General features: G+C 44.3%; 1 protein-coding gene across 1 annotated transcript in view; it reads left to right on the plus strand.

Annotated features, from left to right (window-relative positions):
* Positions 1 to 278: 278 nt before the first annotated feature.
* Positions 279 to 21,539, plus strand: part of IGF1R (insulin like growth factor 1 receptor) — a 124,362-nt gene continuing 103,101 nt past the window's right edge. Inside the window, exons 1-2 of the mRNA XM_042824520.1 lie at positions 279 to 384; positions 4,343 to 4,888. Of these exons, the coding sequence (XP_042680454.1) occupies positions 279 to 384; positions 4,343 to 4,888 (652 nt within the window). The remainder of the gene's footprint in view (positions 385 to 4,342; positions 4,889 to 21,539) is intronic.

Consider the following 21,539-nt stretch of genomic DNA (forward strand, 5'->3'; position numbering starts at 1 on the left):
CTGATCCTTTGCTTCCCTTCTGAACAATTACAGTTGTGTAGAAGAGAGGCTCCCTTTCAATCTGCTGAAGGGCCTTATTGTGCCTTGGTACCTTTTTGGTAACCTGACTCGGGTCGGTTTTGAGTAACCTGGAGGCTCAGAAGCTGTCATCAGCCGTACTTCTTTAACCCTCAAGTGTCTGCGCGGTCTTTTTTGAGTCTTTTTTTTCTTAAGGTGCCAGACAGCCCCTCTATTGAGTTAATCCAATATATAGTAAACATCTCAATATGCAGACCGTTATGCATTATGCAGATCTCAATCCATCCGGTACAATAAGTGCCTTCTTTGTTGTTGTGAAAGAGATTGTGACGCTGGAGATGTTTGCCTTGAAAAGGACACTGTATGGTGTGGAGCTGGGATGAGCACCGTTGGACCGCAGCCACGTTCAGTAGCTGCTTTGGACTTTTAATTAAATAAAGACCTGCCATAGATTAAAAAACACATGATGGGCAGGAAGTGGCTCTGTAGGGAATAAATGCCAATGCTGTTCAAAGACGCGCTGCTCTCCCAGCAGACCCCAGCTCTGGGCTGGGTTGCTGAAGGATGGTGCGTCTGAGCCTCTCCTTGCATGAGGTTGGGAGATGGCAGTGATGCTTGCCCGGCTCTGTGGGTAGGAGCTGCAGCACAGCACTTCTGTGCTGAGATGTTAATTCCACAGATGTGTTCGTGTCTGGGTAAAGAATCTATTGCTGCTTGTTATTTAAATAAGCATTTCTTTCATGAGGTGGTTTTCCATCTAAAATCAGATTTAGTTTAGAATAAATCTGAGATTAGGTTTGCAGCTTAAGGAAAGGGTAGAAGGTCTGTGTGCAGCTGATTGAAAACTGTGTGAATCTGATGGTAGTTATCCTGGGTGTTGGTAATCTGCCTGAGAGCTGCTGGAGCAGGATGAAAACACGTGCTGCCTTTTTATTTTTCTGTTAGTGAGAAAAGTAAGTGCATGATAGTGAATTTCCAGTTCAGAACAGAGCACAACGCAGAAGCAAGCTGTGGCAGTCATATTTAAAAATGATATCTGCTAGGATATCAAAATCACTTAAATGGAAAATAAATATTCTGAGGAGCATTTGAGGTGCTGTTTGGCCTGACAGGCCAGAGCGTATTGTAAGTCCACACACACTTCTTGTAAAATGGGATCCAAAGAAAACACAGCGCTGCCAAATGGAAATTGTGGTACGCTTTGAGCTCTGATTAATTGTTTTTTATAAAATCCCTTTCAGGGCAATGAGAAAAACGTGAGAGAAGATGATGCATTGTGTTATAATTAACTTTTGAGAACAACGTGAACTTTAAATGAACTGAGAAAAAAACAAGTCTGCTTTGATTGGAACTATCTCTCCCAAATATTAGCACAGACTGAAGTGCTTGTCCTACCTCCCGTTTAGGGCTCTGCAATTCTCATTATATATATTGAGGTCTGCAAGATGTGACTTCCTTGATAAACTAGTAAGTTCTTAAATCAGGAGCACGCTCGTCTGCAGGCAGTTCCTAGGCTGGAGCCCGCTGGACTTCTTCCTCCCCTGTATTAAGGGGATGAGGTTTCGTAACTGAGGAAAGGGAGTGCATAGTTTTTCCATAAAGTTCTAGGAATCTCATTGATTTATAAAAGCATTAAGTATCTGAAATTAAGTAACTTTCAAGCTGAGACAAACATAAAGCTAAAACCAATATGACTTATAAAGCCAAGCTGCAGAACCGGTGCAGGAGCAGACGTATAACGCTTGAGTTAATGGTTGCTGCCATTTCTCTTACAAATTGTTCTTTAGGGTATTGTAACTCAGCTGTTTTTAAACCCATCACTCTGGAACCTTGCCTACAAAATGTCAGCGCAAGTGCAAATTTTACTCCTTTAATGAAATAAAGGGCTTGGAGCAGCTAAGCTTTCTAAAATTTGATGGCAGTAAAATAGATTTTGCTGCTTTGGCTTTGCCATAACAAGAGCCATACTGTTCACCTTGTCCTGCCAGGCGGATGAGGCAGAAACTGAAGCAGTTAAATTGGAGAAACTATGCTGTAATTTGGCTTTTTTCCACAAGAGAAGCCTACTGCCTGGCTGTAAACATGCTGGTATTGGTGGGCTGTGCTTTGGGCAGAGGGCACTGCCTCTCGAGATTGGGTTGGAGGGATCGCAGAATGGTAGGGATTAGAAGGGGCCTCTGGAGATCATCCAGTCCAATTCTTTGTTTGAAAAGATGACTTCTTCAGAAGAGAATTTTGGAAATTGGAGCAAGACTTGGTACTGCCAGGTAGATGCAACTTTACCTGGGCTGGGGCTGTCAGTGCAGGTTCAGGAGGAGAAGCCCGTGTTTGCCTCGTGTGACTGCTCCATCTGTAAGCAGGGCTGTGACCTTGGAGATCTTGTATGTTCCCTCTCTCCCATCTGGCTTTGAAAGCTGAGCAGTGCCAACCCGTTCACCTTGCTGTTTTCCTTTCCTTGAAGTCAAAACCTTGACACTTACCCCATGCAGCAGTATGCAGTTGTTCTGTGATCAGTATATACTAAAATGAGAATTTCTCACCTTGCTGCTCCTGAAGGCCAGGCTAGGTACACGAGGTTTTGTTTGTTGGTTTGTTTTTAAGGTTTTCTTGGTGGTGGCTGCTTACAGTGCAGCAGTCCCCATTAAAATAGCCTGTGCTTTCAGCTCCGATCTTTTACAGAAGGAAGATTTGGTAGCAGTTTGCACAGAAAACAGCTGCTTGTCAGCAGAGATCCCGTCCTGTTGTGTTTTTTTTAACATCCCTCTAACAAGAAAGTGGCACTCTTATTTTGCTTGTAACGTATGTTGTGTGCTGTAATCATTTGGCATATTACCTGTCTTTTAATTCCTTGTTGGATGTTATGAATTTGTTGTCGGACATTAGAGATGCTGTGGTTTTAGTTTGTTTGCGTTCTGGATCCTTTTGTTAGCTGAAGTTATTAGCTTTAGATAAGCCTTGTACTATGGGAGGGCTGCTTTGGATTGTCAGAGTGGTTTCTGAATCTCTGGACTGTTTGTCAGGGTTAGAATTAAAATTTTTGGCTTCAGTGTTTATGTTGAGGCTTATTCCTCGTCTGAGGAAAAGATGTTGTTAAAACAATTAAGCCTAGCATGTGTAAGAAGAGAACCTTTCCACAAAATTAAATTGCTTGGGGTTTATTTAAGTTTTGGGTTTCCCAAATAAATTGGCATTTGACTTTGTTTGCTTAAAAGCAAGTCATTATCTGTTCTGGGGAATCTTTATTTCCATGTTTTCCATGGAAGACAAAGTCAGAGGGAGTCCAAGAACAACAGCTCTGCACGCCATCGTTCTTTGTCTTACTTCAAAGTGTATTTTGTCTAATTACTGCATTATTATTGCTTTTCTTCTACTGCCTTTAAAATTCTTATTGTGGTGCATGTATTAGATGGAAGGATCTAATACATAGACGTATTAGGGAAAAATCCTCTTGGCCATTGTTTTCTAGAGTGCATTGAGTTCAATCTCATGTTTTCAAGGGAAATTTCTCTCTGTGATGCTGTGTGTTCTTGTAAACAAACTTATCCTGTTTCTTAGAGGAACTTTTTTGTCTTGATGCCAAAAATCAGTGCAACTGGATTCACAGGATCATGGGAATGCCACGCTTTAGATACAGGCCCAAGTGCTTTCCTTCCTCCCAGTTGCAGTGCAGGCTGTGCTGAGCACTTTCTCTGGTCCTGGCGGTGGTGCTGGTCTATGGCAGGGCTGGCATTGAGAATTCGGACTAGTTTACCTTGTGACGCTGGAAGAGAAGATGATTTGAGCAGTTGTAATTTTTTTTTTTTTTAAATAAAATGTTTGCCTTTATGCCCGTGTATCATGAAGGCTGGGGAGGAAGGAGGAAGTAAATTCAGTATGCGCTGACCAGTGGGTTGCTGTCTGTGTTACTTCTTGGGAGTTGTGCGGCTGAACCCCTGCTCAGATCCCGTGTATATAATGATTTTAACTTGCAGCAGGACATGCAGATGCGCTCAGTTTGTGTTCCTCAATCTGTTGCAGCTCTCTTTTCCACAGCAGTAATAAAACAAGGCTTGCTTGTCTGCTGAAGGATATGGCTCATAGCGCTGTGCTGGTGCTGATAGTGCTTGTAGTGATGAGTTAAATGATGCAAATATTCAGGATAGATGTACACCAAGCACTCATTTCCTGTTTTAACATTGCAGCCTGATTATTAAGTTGAAACAGAACAAAACAAAAAAACCACTCAGCGAGTGTATGGCCGCGGGAATAGCCTACGTGCATTACAACTTTAAAAGTCTTAAAAATGCTTTATTGCTAACTTTCCTTTTCTCTTCCACGTTTTCAGTTTGTGGGCCGAACGTCGACATTCGCAATGATATCCATGAGCTGAAACGTCTGGAGAACTGCACGGTAGTGGAGGGTTTCCTTCAGATTCTGCTCATCTCTAAAGCAGAGGATTACCGCAACTTCCGCTTCCCGAAGCTGACTGTCATAACTGACTACTTGCTGCTGTTCCGTGTGGCGGGCTTGGAAAGCCTCAGCGATCTCTTCCCCAACCTCACAGTCATTCGTGGGAGGAACCTCTTCTACAACTATGCCTTGGTTATCTTTGAAATGACAAATCTGAAGGAGATCGGGCTTCACAATTTGAGGAACATAACCCGCGGTGCCATACGGATTGAGAAAAACTCTGACCTGTGTTACCTCTCCACAGTGGACTGGTCTCTCATCCTAGATGCAGTCTCTAATAACTACATTGTTGGAAATAAACCGCCGAAGGAGTGTGGGGACTTGTGTCCAGGAACGATGGAGGAGAAGCCGCTGTGCGAGAAGACCTCTATTAACAACGAGTACAACTACCGCTGCTGGACCACCAACCACTGCCAGAAAAGTAAGCACTGAGCAGCTTGTGCTTTTTGTTATCTCTTTCTGAAGTAAAGGTTTAATTTTGTGGTTGTATTTTAAGCTCTTTAACGACCTAAGCTTTTATTCTGGTATGTAGGCCCACATGACATGTTATCCAGTTACTAGACAGATGAATTCCTATCAACAAGCAAAGGATCATCGCACTCAATTAAAATGGCAACAAAACCAAACCAGCCACGAAAGCTCACAAACTTTCTGGGCTACTTCCATTAAGAAGTGCTGAGTGTTTCAGTGTAGAATTAGAGCGATGTAGCAAAGCTGGAACCACTTCTGTCTGTGAGTGGTTTAGGCAGGAGATGGCTTTCAGGTACCATCTTCTTCCTGCTGAAGTGACAGTTCATGTGTGTCTGTGGGTGCCTCTCATTGCCGTGCTGTTTCCCCTGGCACGCACCTTGAGGAATTTCTGTTATAATAAATTCTGTATGTAAACATTTTTACTAGAATCATTTTTTGTAGTACAATCTGTAGTGTTAAAGATTTGATGGCTATCGTGGCTCTCAGTGAAATGATCCTTGCCCGTTTTCTTGTTATCTGGCACGGTGGGGTTTTTGTTTTTCCGATAGCAATCAGTAGCAAAAGCACAAGCTGATCTCTTCTCACTTTTTAAAAATAGAGTAAACAAATACATAGTTTACTCAGATAACACGATTGCATGACAGGCTCTTTGAGTTCATCCTGTAACTTCAGGAAAGCTGAGCCCCGGAGTATCAGCAGGTCTTAATTACAAGCGGTCATCGCTGGAAGGAACGATTCCTAAATTCCATGCACTGTCCTGAGTAAAGCTGCTTGAATGCTGGGAAACATAACCTCGGCTGTTCAGCCTACCTTTGTCTGGGGAAGGTGGTTGTTTACTTGTTTTTAGGTGGGCAGAGCCCTCATGTTCAGATGGGACTGAAATGGAGCACCTTGCCGGGCCCTTCCAGTGAGCATATGGCAAAAATATCTCAGAAGTCACGGATAGGACTGTGATTTTTATTAGTAACTTGTACAGGAAATGAAGTTTGTGTTGAAACGAGAAAACCCCTCGCACTTAACTGCAGGCATGTGGCTTGTCTGAGGTGAGGGAAGTGAGCTGCTCTGCTTTGTTCCCATGTGCTGCTATGAGTCGTTTGGCTTCAGCAGCCAAATTTATGTCCTCCACAAGAGTGCAACTCTGTTCTCTGCAGTGTCATAGGTGATTCCTTTGCAACCTCCTTTGCCCTTAGTGGTTTGAATGGATGTAACTAGAGTATGTTTAATGGAATACTTTTCCTGCTGTGTGCTGTAGCTATTTGGAGTAGACAAAAACAATGTACAGAGGAAAGCTTGTTGACTTCTAGGGGAATGTTAACATAATTTGGATCCCAAATGCACATGAGAAGAGATCTGTTTAAATAAGATGAGGTCATAGTTAAACTGTGATGACAGCACTTTTAAGGAAGGAATGTAAGTAATGTAGTTCTTTCCCTGTATGCTTTCATCTTCCTTTTGTGGGAGATCATGAGGAAGAAAGCAAGTATTGAAATATAGCCTTAAAAGGCTCATGAAGAGCATTATGCTGCAAAAACAGTGTAGTTTTAGGCTCTAAACTTCAGGGTATCTTAACATGCAGAGCATAACAAAAGCTACCAAGTTCTATTAAATAAATAGTGAAGAAATTGGACCTATTTAATCTCCTAGTCCTGATAAGCTACTTTGGGAGGGGAAGGCTTTCCATTTGCCAGCTGTTGGTCTTAAAAATAAAATTAAAAAAGCCAAACCACAATCCAGAAGTCAGTCCCCTTATGGAGATAAGCGAGGGAAGTGTAAATGCCCAGTTGTTCAAAAGGAAGCTTTTAGTCTGTTGTGCTGCATTGCGTGAATGTGTTGGCAATGAACTCCTGGTCTGGAGAGGATTCTGCTGTACAAAACTGCAAGGGCATGAAAAAGAATAGAGGCAAGGACTTGAAGTGACTGTGTGTTGTTATCTGTGTTTTCCTTCCCGTGCGGACATGAGACCTGTGCTATTTTCCAGGGATATTTTCTCATTGTAGTATTTTATTTAACCCTGACATTCTCCCTGTGCGTCACAGTAACGTTGAACTGAAAATGCTGTCTATCACTCAGGGTTCATTTATGCCTTTTTATTTTTCTTTGTTCTGGATCTGTGGAGGAGGGTACATGAAATCTCTTTTGTCCTTGTGTAGGTTTTACGCTGAAAGATATCAGGTTGGTGGGTAAAACGTTTTGTGGGAACACTGAGTACTTTAAAGTAGCCTGCCTTCATGTTTAGCGTTGCCATTGAGTAGAAGTTGTTTTCTTCCTTCTCTTTCTTGCTCACAAACAAAGGAAAAATGCTGTGCTTCCTTCAATGTAACTTGTGCAGGAACAATGTCGAGGGTGGAGGGAGGAGAGAGGGAAGGATATGCTGTGTTTGACTCGCAGTAATCCAGTGACATCTCTGTAATAGAACGAGCTACAAAGCTGTAACTCTTTTAAGTTTTTTTTAAGGTTCATCATGAAGTGCCAGCAGCGTCTCTGCCAGCTGTGTTCCCTGGTGTCTGTGCAGTGCACATCCCTTTACCTGGGAGTGCCCCAGGGCAGCAGCCTTGCTTTGCTGGCTGTGCTGTGTTTGGCATGCTGTGATCTCTGTGACCAGCACCTAATTTGCTTTTCGTGGACCAAATGCCTGTCGTACTTCATTCATTTCTGTTGCAGATCCACATAGAAACCTCTTCTGAGTTAGTAAAGTACTGAAGTTGTTTACATGAATGGTTGGGCTTTGAGGCACAGGCAGAGACGGAGGAGGTAAAAATGTAGTGCTCAGGCACATAAGAATCTCTTTGGCTTTTTTTCTTAGCAGTTGTGACTGCTGGGAATGCTTGTGGAAGGCTGCTTGCATCTTACTCAGCGGTTGATGTGAGAACCAGAAAGATGCTCCTGCTGTGCCCCTTGAAAGTGCAGTCGGTGGCACGGTCGCTTGGCCTGTCCATTGACCTACTGTAAAGAGAACTCCCATTGTATTCTATATTCTTTTGCTGATGGCTAAATTTTGAGGTTTGCTGCCTTAGTCACTGGGCCTTTGCATAAACCAATTGTGAACTGCAGCCTTGAAAGCTTGCCTGGAAGTTTCAGATCCCTTGTCTACCATAATCTGTGTTCAGTTTTTTGAACGAGTCCAGCTAATGCTTCCTACAGAACTTGTGCTTGCAGAGGCCATGAAAAGCAAAGCATGCACGGTGTTTGTGGGGAGCAATAGCAAAGCCAGCAGTGATGCGAGTATGTAGATCTGTAGGGTTTTTAGGGTTTTTGGTCTCTGCATCTTAATCATTTATCAGCTCTGCATCCGCCATCAGGTATCAGCTGTAAAAGCCATGAAAGCGATTGTCTGAAGTGTATGAGAGACCTTTAGAATTACGTTAAAAAATTAACATGGGTTTGAATTCTTTTTCTAGAGAGTTGGGACTTCAAGTGTGTGTTTTAAGAGGTGAATTTGATGTGAAAAACAATAGCTCGTGTAGACTGCTCCGATATACAACAGAAGAAATCTTCAGCCTTCCAAGTGTGTGAAACCAAAGACCACAGAAAAGGCATGTGAGGATTTAGAGGCTGATAAAGAAGCAGATGGCAACTGAGCACAAAATGTTTTCAATGAAAATGTATCCTTATTCCTCTCTGAATTGCTTTGACAGTGGCCTGAAAAGATGCGGTCTATGTGGGGAATGGTGAACAGGAGGGAAAGAATGACAGTGAGTGGGAAGCGTGGTCCATATGTATCTTCCACTGAAATGTTTAAACATATGGAGACAGTAACATGATGTGTTCTCACAAATATTCGGAATCTGCTCCTGTTTGTTTACACGGAGCTCAGCAGATAATGCAGCTGAGTGGTATCGTTTGACATAGCTCCATTGACTCGTGCAGTGCTTACCAGCGCGCGCCATCTGGGGCTCTGCTCCCTGTTGATTCAGCAGAGTAGTGGCGAAAACCATGTGCTGGGATTTGTTTTCCCTTCCTCCTCTTTGCTTTTCCCTCTCTTTCTCGCTTCCCTTCCTTTGGAAATGTTGGATGTATGTGAACTATGCACATGGGAGGGAAGGGGGCAAAAGACAGCAAGGAGACAAGCTGGGAGTTGGAGGTGCTGGATCACACTGCCTGTATTTTGTTTTCAATTACATGCATGCACTGCTGTTTGCTTCTTTATTCAGAGTTATATTTTTGTGTTTGTTTGCTTGTTTGAATTCTGAAATATAGTAGAAATTTTCTGTGTCAGCAGAAGATGACGTGCGTTTCAAGTTTTTCTCTTCTAGCAAGCAGATGTGACATGATACAACATTAAGTGGAACTTGTGTGCGTAGCACTGATCCAGCTTCTGCTGGGTTTAAGAAAAGCAGAAAAGGCTTGATACAAACCTGGACGTATTTAGATGTTGACAGGTTGTTTGTCCATTTGGTTGGTATGCAAACTGCAGCAAATAAACATCTGATGTGAGGAATAAACAGAAGGGTGGACAAAAATATTGGAAAAGACGCGGTGTCACCAAGTTAGAAAAATCTGGAGCCTGTTAAAATTTTTTGGTTAGTGTTTTGGTGCTGAATGAAGTTTTCCCTGACTTTCAGTTCCCTCCTGAGCAGCCTGCTCTTCAGCCAAAGGGTTCCTGGAACTTGTATTATGGCTGTGAGAGCATATTTAATTAGGAAGCTGGAGCGGCCGCAGAGTAGTGCAGGCCAATCTGCAGTTAATTACGGGAGCAGCAGTTCATATTTTGAGAAAAGGGCTAAAATGTAAATGTGTGTTTGCTGTTTCCCTTTGTGCTGTAGCAAGGTTCTGTTGCAGGTTGCCATAACCTGGGAGGAGCATCTCAAGTCCTGCAGCCAGCGCCTGGCACTGAAAACCAAGTGCTGATGTTTACTATTTGTGATTTGTGTTGGCACGACTATATGGCATTTTGGGGAGGCCTTCAGTTTTTTGAGTTTTGTTTTTCATTATTAAAGGCTCGATACAATGAATTGTGTGCAGCAATGAGACTTTGCCAGTGGCTTTTTTATTTAAAAACACTTCAAAGTCGATGCAAAAATTGTAAGTTATAAAGTCAAGAGAAATACCTTGAATTTGTAAGGTAAAATGAACTTTTCTTAGGATCTTGGACCTTGTGCTTTCTTCTTGCGCTTGCATGCATGTGTGCACACAGTTTTTCTGCTTTTGGTTTTGCATGCAATGCTTCTGCAAATAGCAGCTAACTTCTATCACTGCACAGACTGAGGACAATGTAAGGTTTGAAGAATTACTTTTTTTCTTTAATTATTTCGCCTTCTTTTGCTGTGGTGCCATTCTAGATCTGTGAAGTTAAATATGTGTCTAAACTTGAACCTCAGCTTTGGTTACCATGCACAGCATAGGTTTCCTGGCACGGTTGATAGATCTTAGGCAAATGTTTGGTAGTAGAATAGGCAGTTGTGTAGTTAATTACATGCAATGTAAGACTTAAGTTTTATGATAAATTTTCGAAACAACTGGGAATAGCTAGCAAAATGTCAGGGAAATGTCAATTGTAAAACCAGAAGAAAGCTGTGATTTTGCTAATGCTGCAGAGACAAGGCAGACTTGCTCTGGCTCAGCATTTTCTGCATTCTGTGTCTGTGCCTGGTACTTGTGCAAGTCGGCTGTTGGCTGAGTAGTTGCTGGGGATTCCTGTTGTGACAGTGATTGTGTGGATGTGAGTGAAGGTGAGCCCTGTCCTTCTTTGTGGGAGGGGGCCCTGAACAGGTCTGTCCCCCACCCGGCTGTTCCTCCGCACTGACTGCACAGAGCTGTATCTGCGCTGATGGCTGATCTGCAGTGAAATCTGGCTGGAGTGGGCTGAAGGAGATATGGATGTGGCCATGTGAGCAAAGTCACTGAACTCACCAACCTAATTTTTTGTATGAAATAAAGGTAAATCTGAGTTCAACCCTGGGTCAGTTGTGCCCCTAACATTTTGAATGATATGCGCCGTTTTTCTTTTTCCTCCTCCAAATAGCATGAATGTGGGAACTAATTGTCCTGAAGTGTTTTCATGAATTGTTTTCATGTGGCAAACAAGTTTCTCAGTGTGTAACAGTGATGAAGCAGTCTTTGTTTAGGCTTCCTTCCCACTAATGGTGTGATTTTCCTCTCAAGTCAGTTTATGGCTCTGAGAACGAACTTGTAATAGGATGCTTGAATAATAGTATGTTAATTCAGACTGTAGGATCACTTTGGTTATTTTTTTTTATCTGCTCCTCTACGCCCTCCACTTCTGGGGTGAGCTGGGCCTTGTTCAGTTGTTGAGTCTCTTCCTTTCCATCCGCAGTGAAATTCTCAGCGTTGGCAACGGAATGTGTATGTGTGTCAGCTCAGCACTGAAAATGCTGTAGCCAGTGACTTCTCCACTGTAACATGGTCAGGTCCTGAGGTGCCCGCAGTCTGCACGGGTGAAGCTAAAAGCCTGTGAGCTCAGGGTGTTCTCATTTCTTCTTGTGGACTGTATCTCCGTAGGCGAGATGAACCTGTGGCTACCTGCCCACAGCTCTGCTCTGTGTGCCCTGGCTAATCATTAAATGTGTGTGTGTGTGACCCTTGACACCATGAGTGAGAACAAACTGGGTGGGTGAGGTGAGGATCCCTGGTTGGCATGCTGCTGCCAGGGTGTTTGGTTGCTGATGTGTGTGGTCAGAGGGGCTTGGGATGCAAGTTCTGCTGGCTGTTAGCTGAAGTTCAGCTGGTGCCCTTAGGTGGGTGCAGCCTACAGCCTGTCCGTCAGCACGACCTTGCCATGTGTTCGGTGCTTGTTGTGACATATTTGCTTTATAGGCGCTTAGCTGTTCCCCTCTTAATAAACAGCACTCTGTGACTATTGATGCTCACCGCTTCCTGTGTACTCGGTGTCCTTCCATCAATGGTTTCTCCAACTTGTTGTTAGTGTAACGCAGTTGAAGGCTCTGCTTTTCCTCTTTTCATCTTTTTGCTTGATGTGAGCAGTATATGGGCTGCTGGGTGATAACGGCCCTGGTTCTGTGACATGATGCCACTTAGGAAGTATGCTGGAAGTGTTGAGCGCGCAGTGAAAGTCTTTTATATCAATGCAGCCTTGGGAGGAGGAGATGTTTTTCTATGTATAGAAACTTCCCATATGGGATGGCGAGGGAAGGCTGCAAGGGGGTTGCCTGTCCCTTTAAGTGGGTTTATAATTGGCCAGGAATTTTTGTCAGCTTAGTCACTGCAGCATTCAGCGGATGAGGGAAAAAAACCACAGGCCCCAACCGTTACAGCCGTGGATAGGCTCTGTCATCCCAAAGGAATGCATGTGAACAAAACACTTTGTGCGGTGCAACGGTTGGCCTAAACAGTATTGCATTCTTAGAGTGGGCTCTGAGTCACATGGAGCAGATGGATTGTTTCGCTAAAATGGAAGTTATGTATCACTGAGCACCGGACCCAGCTTGTAAGCACGGTTCAGAGAGGTCATGATGTGGGTGTGGCGAAGGGGTAGAAAGGTAACCAGAGGAAAAAAACAAAGAAAGGGAAGGAATGTCCTTGTTGTTTGGTGAAAATGGCTTCTGTGGAATTATGAAGGTAGGAGGATGCTTCGTGCTGATAATTACAGTGCTGGCACATGGCTGTAAAGAATTCTCCCTGGACAAGAGACAAGTATGGTGTTAATTCTGAGGCCTTTGTGGTCCTCAGATGCGCAGTACCAGGAAGCCTCGTGCTGCACGAGCTCATCCAGAGAAACTGCTTTTGGTGGGAGGGGGGAAAAGTATGCCAACCAACCAACAGCAACAGCCCTGCACCAAAGTGGAGCCCAGCCCTGCTGGCTGTGGTCGTGGTACTGCTGCTCAGCACCTCCTGCCTGGCCTTGCCCTGTGCTCACTGTCTGTTCCGCAGCCCCTCCTCTCCAGCACACTGTGGGTTGGCCAGTGAGAGATGCAGCTCTGTCTCTTGGGGTGGCATTTCCCATCGGTAGGCTTTATCTTTTCCTCAAAGAGATCAGCAATAACCTCCAAGGAGCAGGGCGCACCTCTGGCCCTGAAGTGTGGAGAGGAGGAGCTGCGACTTCTGGCTGAACCAGTTCAGAGTTGTGAATGTTTTTCTGTTTGCTGGGGAATTCTCTGAAGGAGCACTTGTAGGCAAAAGTGCTTCACCTGCAGTGCTTGGGGGAGGCTGTCTGGCCATCAGAACAGGCTGGTCATACAGAGCACAGTGCACACCTGAGATTGTGGTAATGCACTGGTCTGCACCAACTTCTGCCACTGGAGAGCCTGGGGTGGAGAGGTGACGGTGAGCCCAGCATTCAGTACTTTATCCTCCCAGACCAGCCACCTTTTATTAAGAAGAAATACAATAAAGCTTCAGTTTGAAGTTCTCAGTACTACACACACAGTGGTGCACTCGTCTTGCTGGGAAGCATGTGGGTGCTGTATCCAGCATCCCAGCAGCATCTGCACAGAACACTTTTAGCATGTCTGACAAGACAAATCTGTACTATGTTTATTCAGTGAAATTGTGTGGCAAGAAGTGAAGCTCTTTACTTCTCTGTTTGTGCTAAGAGATCTGCATCATCTGACTGGAACACCGGAGTGCTGTTGGGATGAGGATTGTCAGCATGCGGTGGGCTTCTGTTTTGCCCTGTTGTCCCAGTCATTATTCCAGTATCCAGGGGAGACTAACATTGGTGCGTACAGCTCTCTGTCTTGCTTCATTAAACACAATGCCTTAACGCAGTAGGGTTTTTCATTTTGGTTTTCTTAACGAATCATCCCCACCCCCCAGATCTTACTAGAAGAGATTGAAATAAAACAAGCCTTCCTGTTTGTGTTCTGGGCAGCGGCAGTGACCATGGCAGTAACTTGCTGGGGTTCTTACAGGCCATGCTCCTGTGTTCTTTGGAAGGTCTCTGCCTGGCCTGTCCTCCTTGCATATGCTGTGAGGAGCTGGGAGCCTTCCTGCTGGTGCTTGTCGCCTCTTTCCGGAGCAGCACTGACGTGATCTGCCTGTCTGTTGCATTCTGCTGCTGCTTGGTAAACTAATGAGCAGAGGCACTGCAGCTGCCAGCAGGAATTCCTTTCCAGCAGTTTTGTGAGAAAAGTCAGCAGGATTAGGGCTTGGTTAAAACTTGATGTTTCAGCAGATCTGCTATGCAAACCATTTGGATGAGGGAGAGAGCAACCAGAGCGGCAACCAACTTTGCTTGAGGCAGAAGAGAACTGTGGGAAGAAGAAGGAGACAGTCTTGTTCTCAACAAACTGTAGTGCCGCTCAGATGTGAACGGCTTGGTGTGCTTGAATATATATGTATATATTATGTGCCTCTTTTCTGGAGCGACACTCTGAGCTGCCCTCTGTCCTGGCTTAGAGGCAGCAATTGTTTCAAAAGCCTGAGTGGCTGCTCTGATGTTTTGCTGTCAGAGGTGCCAGCTAGTGCCAGATCGTGCACCAGATCTCGCTGCTCTGCAGCACCTCCCTCGGTATCTGTCTGCGGAGGGAGCACTGGGGCACCTCCTGAGTATTTAAAAATAGAAATAAACATCTCATGCTCTTTCTTCTTTCCTTGATTAAATTTGTAGGGTTTGTGTTGGGCTTGTTTTGTTTTGTGTGGGTAAATGGGTGTGTCTTGTGCACGATAAAAGCAATTGCAGGGAAGTTAAGAGTCAAAGGATTATGTTCATGCATTAGTTTAGAAGCCACAAGGTCTTTGATCGTTCTGCTTTCTGGGTCAGTTTGCTGGGTTCCGCTGTTCTAACCGCTAAGATTGAATGTGTTTGTTTTGGTTCCCAGTGATGGGTGTAATGTGGTTGCAGGGGGAGGCCAGCGTCCCGGCAGTGTGAGGTCATCTGTGGCCATGGCACGTGGGGGTCTGGGTTGGGACCTTGGTCTGTACCCCCTGAAAGAGCAAATACAGGAGGTGGATCTCATCGTCCTCCTAGTAGAAAGGCAGCAAACAGTAGCTTTCAAGGATGTAGGAATTGCAAGTCTAGCAGTTGCAGTAGCCAACAGAGGAAGAGTCACAGATGTGATTATGGTAACATACTTCTTAAGTAAAATTAGATGTGGGAATTGAACTTGTTTTTAATTTTCTTCTTGTCTCAAGTGCTTTTTGTATACTTGTTTTTTCCATTCTTGTGAGGCAGGTGTGGTTTTACCTTTTTAATGTACTGCAGTAATGAATGCTTGAACTTCTGTGTGTAGTTGTGTAAGATGAGCTTGTCAGGAATAACTAAAACACAGTGTTTGGTCTGTGCTGCTATGGGAGCTGATGGGGCACCCAGAGGTGAGCGATGAACCAGTTAAGCAGGGACCAAGCAGTGGTTTAGCAAGCCAGTCTGAAAGCAAGGCATGGATGGAAGTTGGTGGTTACAAACTTGTTTCTCCTACTCTGTGGCTCCTGGGACAAGCTGCCTAAACTCTGTAAGGGAATTGTTTCAAGTGACTTCCAGTTAAATCATTATCTGGGTTCAAAATGAATCTTTTGTCTGTAGCATTCCTGTCTCCAGGTGACCAGAGTATTCCTGAGGGTTGGGTCTTTGTGCATGTCCTTTGGAGGACCTCTGTTGACATCTTAGTCTGCTTTCTCACTACTTACTGTGTAAAAAGAGGTGAGAAAATGGTAGTAATATAGGAAAATACTTGTGAGTCACTGGACCAGATGGTCTGTTTTATAACGTGTTATAGAAGGCTGTTTAATTTGTCTTCAGCACTGGGTTTTGTGAATTGGAAGTGTAGAAACTCTCCAAAGCTGAATGATGCTTCAAAACCCTGGAGTCCTGTAGCATTGGATGAGTTTTCAGGGAGTTTCTCTGGCAGATTTGTTGCTTCTGGTCAGACCAGGGGGAACGCTAACCTCTCAGCACTGGTGTCAAAGGCCTTTGGAGATGCTAATAGAGCAGTGCCAGTGAACAGAAGAGTGCAAGTAGTCTGGGGAAAGGTTACCTCTGGACTGCTGCCTGTTTGGGCTGTGCTTTGGGTGGATGAAGCGAAACTGGAGTATTTCAGTGTTTTTCAGTATGGTGTCCTGACTTATTTATCTTTTTTCTGGTATTTTTAGGAAATGCTGCGGTCCACAGCTTTCAGAGCTGACAACTCCAACGTAAGGTGTCTGAAACAGGCAGATGTATTGGAAAATCTAGGCCAGAGGATTTTTCCAACTGTAAATATTGACTCATGATGTGAAAAACAACCAAACTTTTTTGGTTCATTAACATAATTTACTGGAAGGCCAGACAATGCCCTTGACGTGGCTTTTTATGCCCAGGCTTTTACACAGTTTATACATCTCACAGATTCTAAATTGAGTGGTTTAGGTAGGCCAACCAAAAGGGACCTTTTTGATCTATAATAGTAATTCCCAGCTTGTCCAATTAGACTTGATTTTACCAGTGTCACCTTGAGTAAAATCGGGCACCTTAGAAAGTAGCCTGTCTCCCAGTTGTCTCAGCTGGAGTTCAGCTGGGCCCGCTGCCTTGGTGAAGTCCAGAAGCACGGACTCCAACTTACAGCAGATGCAGGAGGAAAAAGTGGATTGTGGAACTGAGTCCCACTCAGCTCCTGTTGGAGCCGGGGGTGGGTCTGCATTCAGAGAGAGCTTCAGGTTGGCGCAGACCCTGTTCTGCATCAGTGCTCTCTCATCTGATGGGTTTGGGGGTGATTTCACCCCGCGTGGGTCGCGGGGAAGTACATGGGGTTGTGGAATCTCCCCAGCCCTGTGTTCCCCAGGGCTGGTTGTTGTCAGTCCTCATTTTACCCCCCACGCCCATCAGCCTCTTTTGTTAATCTGTGAGTTTTGGGAATGCCTGAAGAGTGTTTATTGCTTTTATTGTTTGAGTGGGAAAACGGCCATGGAGCTTTGATTGTTCTATGGCAGGAGAAAGGCTATGTGGAACCCCAGGCTTTTTTTCTTTTTTAACCCCAACAAGGAGTGTGGAAAAGTAACCAGTAATTTAATTCCGAGTGAAAAATCTCTTGCTGGTTACAGCCTAGGGGCGTGCTTTGCTTGATTCCAAAAATCAACCAATAAATAAACTTAATGACTCTCTAACATGTCTTGTTAAAGTATAGATCAGTCAGTGCTGCGAAGGCATTTTGGAGATGAGGACCGTGGGCTTTGCAGGGATGGGAGCTAACAGCTGGCTGTGCTCAGTGCTGGCTGCCCTTACAGCCGCACTGTGCCATGGGGGAGAACTTGAAACCTGTTCTGTTGTGCCTCATTGGGAAAGCTGGGATCTGGGAAGGGAGAAATGAATACTAATCTGAAGCAAAATCTTAATAAATCTTAATAAAATCTAAAGCAAAAGTGCATAAGCACAAGTGGCTAATTTTGAAGCTTCTAAAAGAAGCCACTTCTGTTTTTCTTCATAGAGGTTTTATCTTTCTGTATCTATCAAATATTCAATTTTTAGATGGTTGGTGTCATAAAAATGTCAACAGATGTAAATGATGAACGCCTTGCCTTGCCGTGGTTTTTGCTGCTCTGATAGATGGCTTTCTGCAGGACAAGGCCCCTTCTTCTAACACATTCAGCACGTATCAAATGTTTCAGAATGATGCCGAGCAATGATCCTTAAGCAATGTATTCCTGCATCTTCCCTCTGAGTAAAGAGTAGAAATACTAATTAACTTTTTGTTCCCAGCAGCTAAAAACCAAATGCATGTAGACATTTTGTGTGTTCATTTACATGTTAAATGCTGCTGGTACTGATTGGAAATGTGTCAGCTTCTTTGCTCTTTCATGTTTCCTGTATTCAGAAATCTACTTTGCTTCAACTTTAGAATTGTGGTGAATGTCACTGGTAAAAGAAATAAGGGAATTTATTGCTATTGGTCTCTATTTCATAAAATTCCCAGGATGCTTTCTTTTTTTTTAATGCTCTCAGTACCTTTAAATTTTTAATTCTATCACATCTTTTAGATCAGTCTAATCAGAATTTAGCTTCACATATTGAATTTTGCAAGTCTCTTACCTGTGTTGTGGGTGATGCATTGCCTGTGTCTGCTCTGCGTACTGTTCTGTGCATGGGCAGCTCTTTTGAATGGTCTCACACCTTCAGGTGGGCTCGCTTTCTCTTTCTGTCCCATGCCTGCTTTGCAGGAAAGTAGCTTGTAAGTTGCAGTGTCCCAGCTGTCCTGTAAGCAGCGTGTCGTTACGTAGCACGAGTATCGTGCACGACTTCATGTTTGTGACTGGTTGCTTGTGCATGCTATCAGCATGAAGAACTGATGAGCATCTTGCTTGGATGCTTTGATGTCAGATGCATTTCTGTTATTCTACAACCCTGTTTTTTTCCATTGCACTGCAGTAGTGATATGCAGGACTGTATTAAAGTTCTGTAGCTTCTTGCTTAAGGAAAATCAGTCTGCTTGGGTGAGCGTGCTGGAGGTTTTTGGAAGCATGTGTAAGGCCTTTTAAATGAAAGAGACTGCGATTCATTGCTTCAGTACAAAGGTCCATCAGGACAACTTCGGTATTTTTCTTCCAGTTTGCTATTTAGGCACTTGGAAGCATTGTAGAGGAAGAAGGAAGCGTACACAAGATGAAATACTTGCTTCTCCTGTTCTTGCTGGTGTTTGTTGCTTTAATTTATCATTTTCTTCCACGTATCTACTCACGTTACCTAGGCAACAGTACAATGCATGGACTTGTGAGTCAGGGGAGGAAAGTACTTACCCTTAGATAATAATTTGATTGTTAAGTCCATATTGCTTGGTTGTTTTGTGAGGAAGTAAAGAACGTGAGCTAATTGTGTGCTCTGGAAAGCCTGATCGTTGTTTCACATGCATCTCAGCAAGAGGTTAATGGTGTAGTGCAGTGTGCAGGGTGAAATGCTGTATGAATCAAACTCTAGCTCTCCTAAGAAGTTGGAAGTGATGGAGACAACTTACTGTATAAAGCATGATCCAGTTATAGTAGCAAGTGATTTGTTTCACTCAATGGTGTCTGTATTAAAATAACACAAATTGCAGACCCTTTGATTTTTGCCACGCTTAATGCAGTTACACCAAATATGCAAGTGGTGGGAATGGAGAGTGGAAGAGTTGAGGTGAATGGGAGGGTGAAATCAATTACCTGCTGACACACTGGTGCAGGTACGTCTGCAGGGGCATGAACTGCTGCTGTGGTATTTGCTGAGCAGCGTTCCGTGTGTGTATGTCCTGACACCAGGGCTTCCTGTTGTGAGGTGGAACAGGCACTGGAAAAATACCACCCCCTGCTTCCACTGAAAAAGAACCCCAAACAAATGAACTGCCTTGAGATGTCTGTGTTTTTAAGTTACACTAACAATTGTATGAAAGCTGTTTGTCTCCCACTTCAGCGTCTTTATTCAACCAAATTTGTTTACAAAGGAACAACGTATATTTGGCCAAGGAAGAGAGGTCAGTTTTGTATGTTAAAGTACTTCTTAAGTGGGCAGTGTGCAGGAAGGAGAAGTGCTGGGGTTTGTTTCCCCTGAGCATCCCAGCTCTGCTGCTGCTCCTGACCTGCCAGCAGGCACTGTGCCCCAGGCAGCAGGACATGGAGCGCCAAATGACAAATGTGGCTCGAATATTTGCATCTAGGTATCATTTAGGAGCATGGTACAAATAAGCATATTTGTTTTTCATTTTAAAGAAGGAAAACAGTGCTGATCTATGTTGTGTTGTGTTGTCAGGGATCCCCAGCCTCCTGGTAGCTTCTTCTTTTGGAGTTCTCTGGGATGCAGAAGAGAACAGAAAAGTTAGAAGAAGTTTTCCTGTGAGGAAGCAAGGCTTTAGCAAGTATAGGTCTTAATGTGAGGAGGATTTTTGTTTGTCTTAGATTGCAGAATCACAGAATTGCCCACGTTGGAAGGGACCTCAAGGATCATGAAGCTCCAACCTGCTGCAGGCAGGGCCACCAGCCTCCACATTTAATTAGACCAGGCTGCCCAGGGCCCCATGCAACCTGGCCTTTTCCTCTGGAAATCACTTGTTAATGCGTAACAAGTACAGAAATTTGAGTGTGGTGGTGGGAGAGCTCTATTTCAGAGAGGGGAGGCTATGGAAGATCTTTCCATGGGGTCCTTCCTCAGCAAACATGATGCATATTGTATGTAACTTGCAACTTACTGACCAGGCTGGGAGAGCTCTGAAGGGAACATGCTGGTTTCTGGTGAGTACCCTCATTCTCTCAAATTCTCTAGTAATAGCAGGCCTAACATTTTATATTTCTATATATTTGTATACGTTATATATTTTTATTTCTTAAAATATACAAACTTAGATTATTGCTGGGTGGTTGGTTTGCCTTGGTGTAAAATGAAATACTCGGCACAGCACCAGCTGTGGTCAGTGTTTTTAGAAGCAGAGCTTCCAGAAGTTTTGGAGTGCAGTACAGAATTATATTTGTATTTCATTGGTATTGAAGGAAGATGCCCATCAATCTGCAGCACAGCTATACAGGAATGGCTTTACTTTTTCTATTGTTTCCCCCTCTCAGTAGTATGGCTGGTTTAAATGCCTCCTTGCCCCGCACCAACCCCTCTGCTGGTACAATTGTTTATGGACTCAAGCAGTAAGTGGGAGCAGAGAACTCCATCTGGTTTAAAAATAACTTGGTCTTAAAAACTAAACTGTATTTTTAACCTGGGTCATGTTTCTTGCTCCAGAACACAGTGCAGCCCTGTGCTCACAGTGACGCAGCGTGGAGGTGCTGCAGTGTCCTCGGGGCAGTGGGGGCCGTTCCAGCAAGGTTTCACCTTATCCACCAGGGGAGGGAGGCTGGGAAGTGAGCATGGAAACTAGTTCTGCTGCTTCCTCAGCAGCGGAGGGATGTGCGTTGTGGATATCTGGGGGCTTTGCATCTCTTCCACTCCCTAGAAAAAGTGCACGGAGTCATCCTCGAGCCCCAGCAGTGTTACAACAGCTCAGCTCTGCCAGAGTTGCTTTTTGCAGGTAAAAGTTGGCATCTTCCTGAAGCCGAAATCTCATCTTCAGCTCTAAAAGAAGGAAGAATCCCATGCACCTTACACCTGAAGGAAGAAATGAGCATGCAGTAGTTAGTCAGAGGGCTCAGCCTTCTCATTGGTTGGATCTTCAATTCAGATCTCTCTTCAGCACAGCTTTCATCAGTGTTCTCTTTTCCACAGTGAGGAGAGGGCAAATTTTGTTTTTCTTGCACTTCACAGAATTATTTTAGTGTATCGAAGGTCCTAGGAATGGCATGCCTTGGTCCCTAGTATGGCTTCCTGTTCAGACCTGGGCTGTGTATGTACAGCCCTCATTGAACCAACAGTTGTTTTTGAGGCTGTCACTTTTGGGTCTGGGACAGTGCTGTGAGCAGGGGCTGCTGGGGCTGGGGGTGATGCAGTGGGAAGCTTGCGTGGCAGGGCTTAGCCTGGATCTGTGCTGTGTATGAGAGGAGCCCACACATGGGTTGGACTGGTTTTAGGGTGAAACTAGAGAAGGTTGGATATTACAAAAGGCTTATCTGGAGCACTGGCCTGTTCAGGGTGCTTCCAGTGACTTGTGAAAGATAGCTTCTTGGTGCCAACACCTGGATATCATCTGATTCCTTGGGGCTTTCTACATAATTACCTTGCTTTGGTCCGTCTAATTTTTTCATAAGTGAAGAAATACCTCAGTTCTCTTGTTACAGTCATAAACCCTTGGCTGCGGCGTGGTGTTAGGAGC

Source organism: Centrocercus urophasianus, unplaced genomic scaffold (assembly GCF_019232065.1).
Source record: "Centrocercus urophasianus isolate 14NV4802_14NV808 unplaced genomic scaffold, USGS_Curo_1.0 seq_23, whole genome shotgun sequence".
NCBI classification, from domain to species: domain Eukaryota; kingdom Metazoa; phylum Chordata; class Aves; order Galliformes; family Phasianidae; genus Centrocercus; species Centrocercus urophasianus.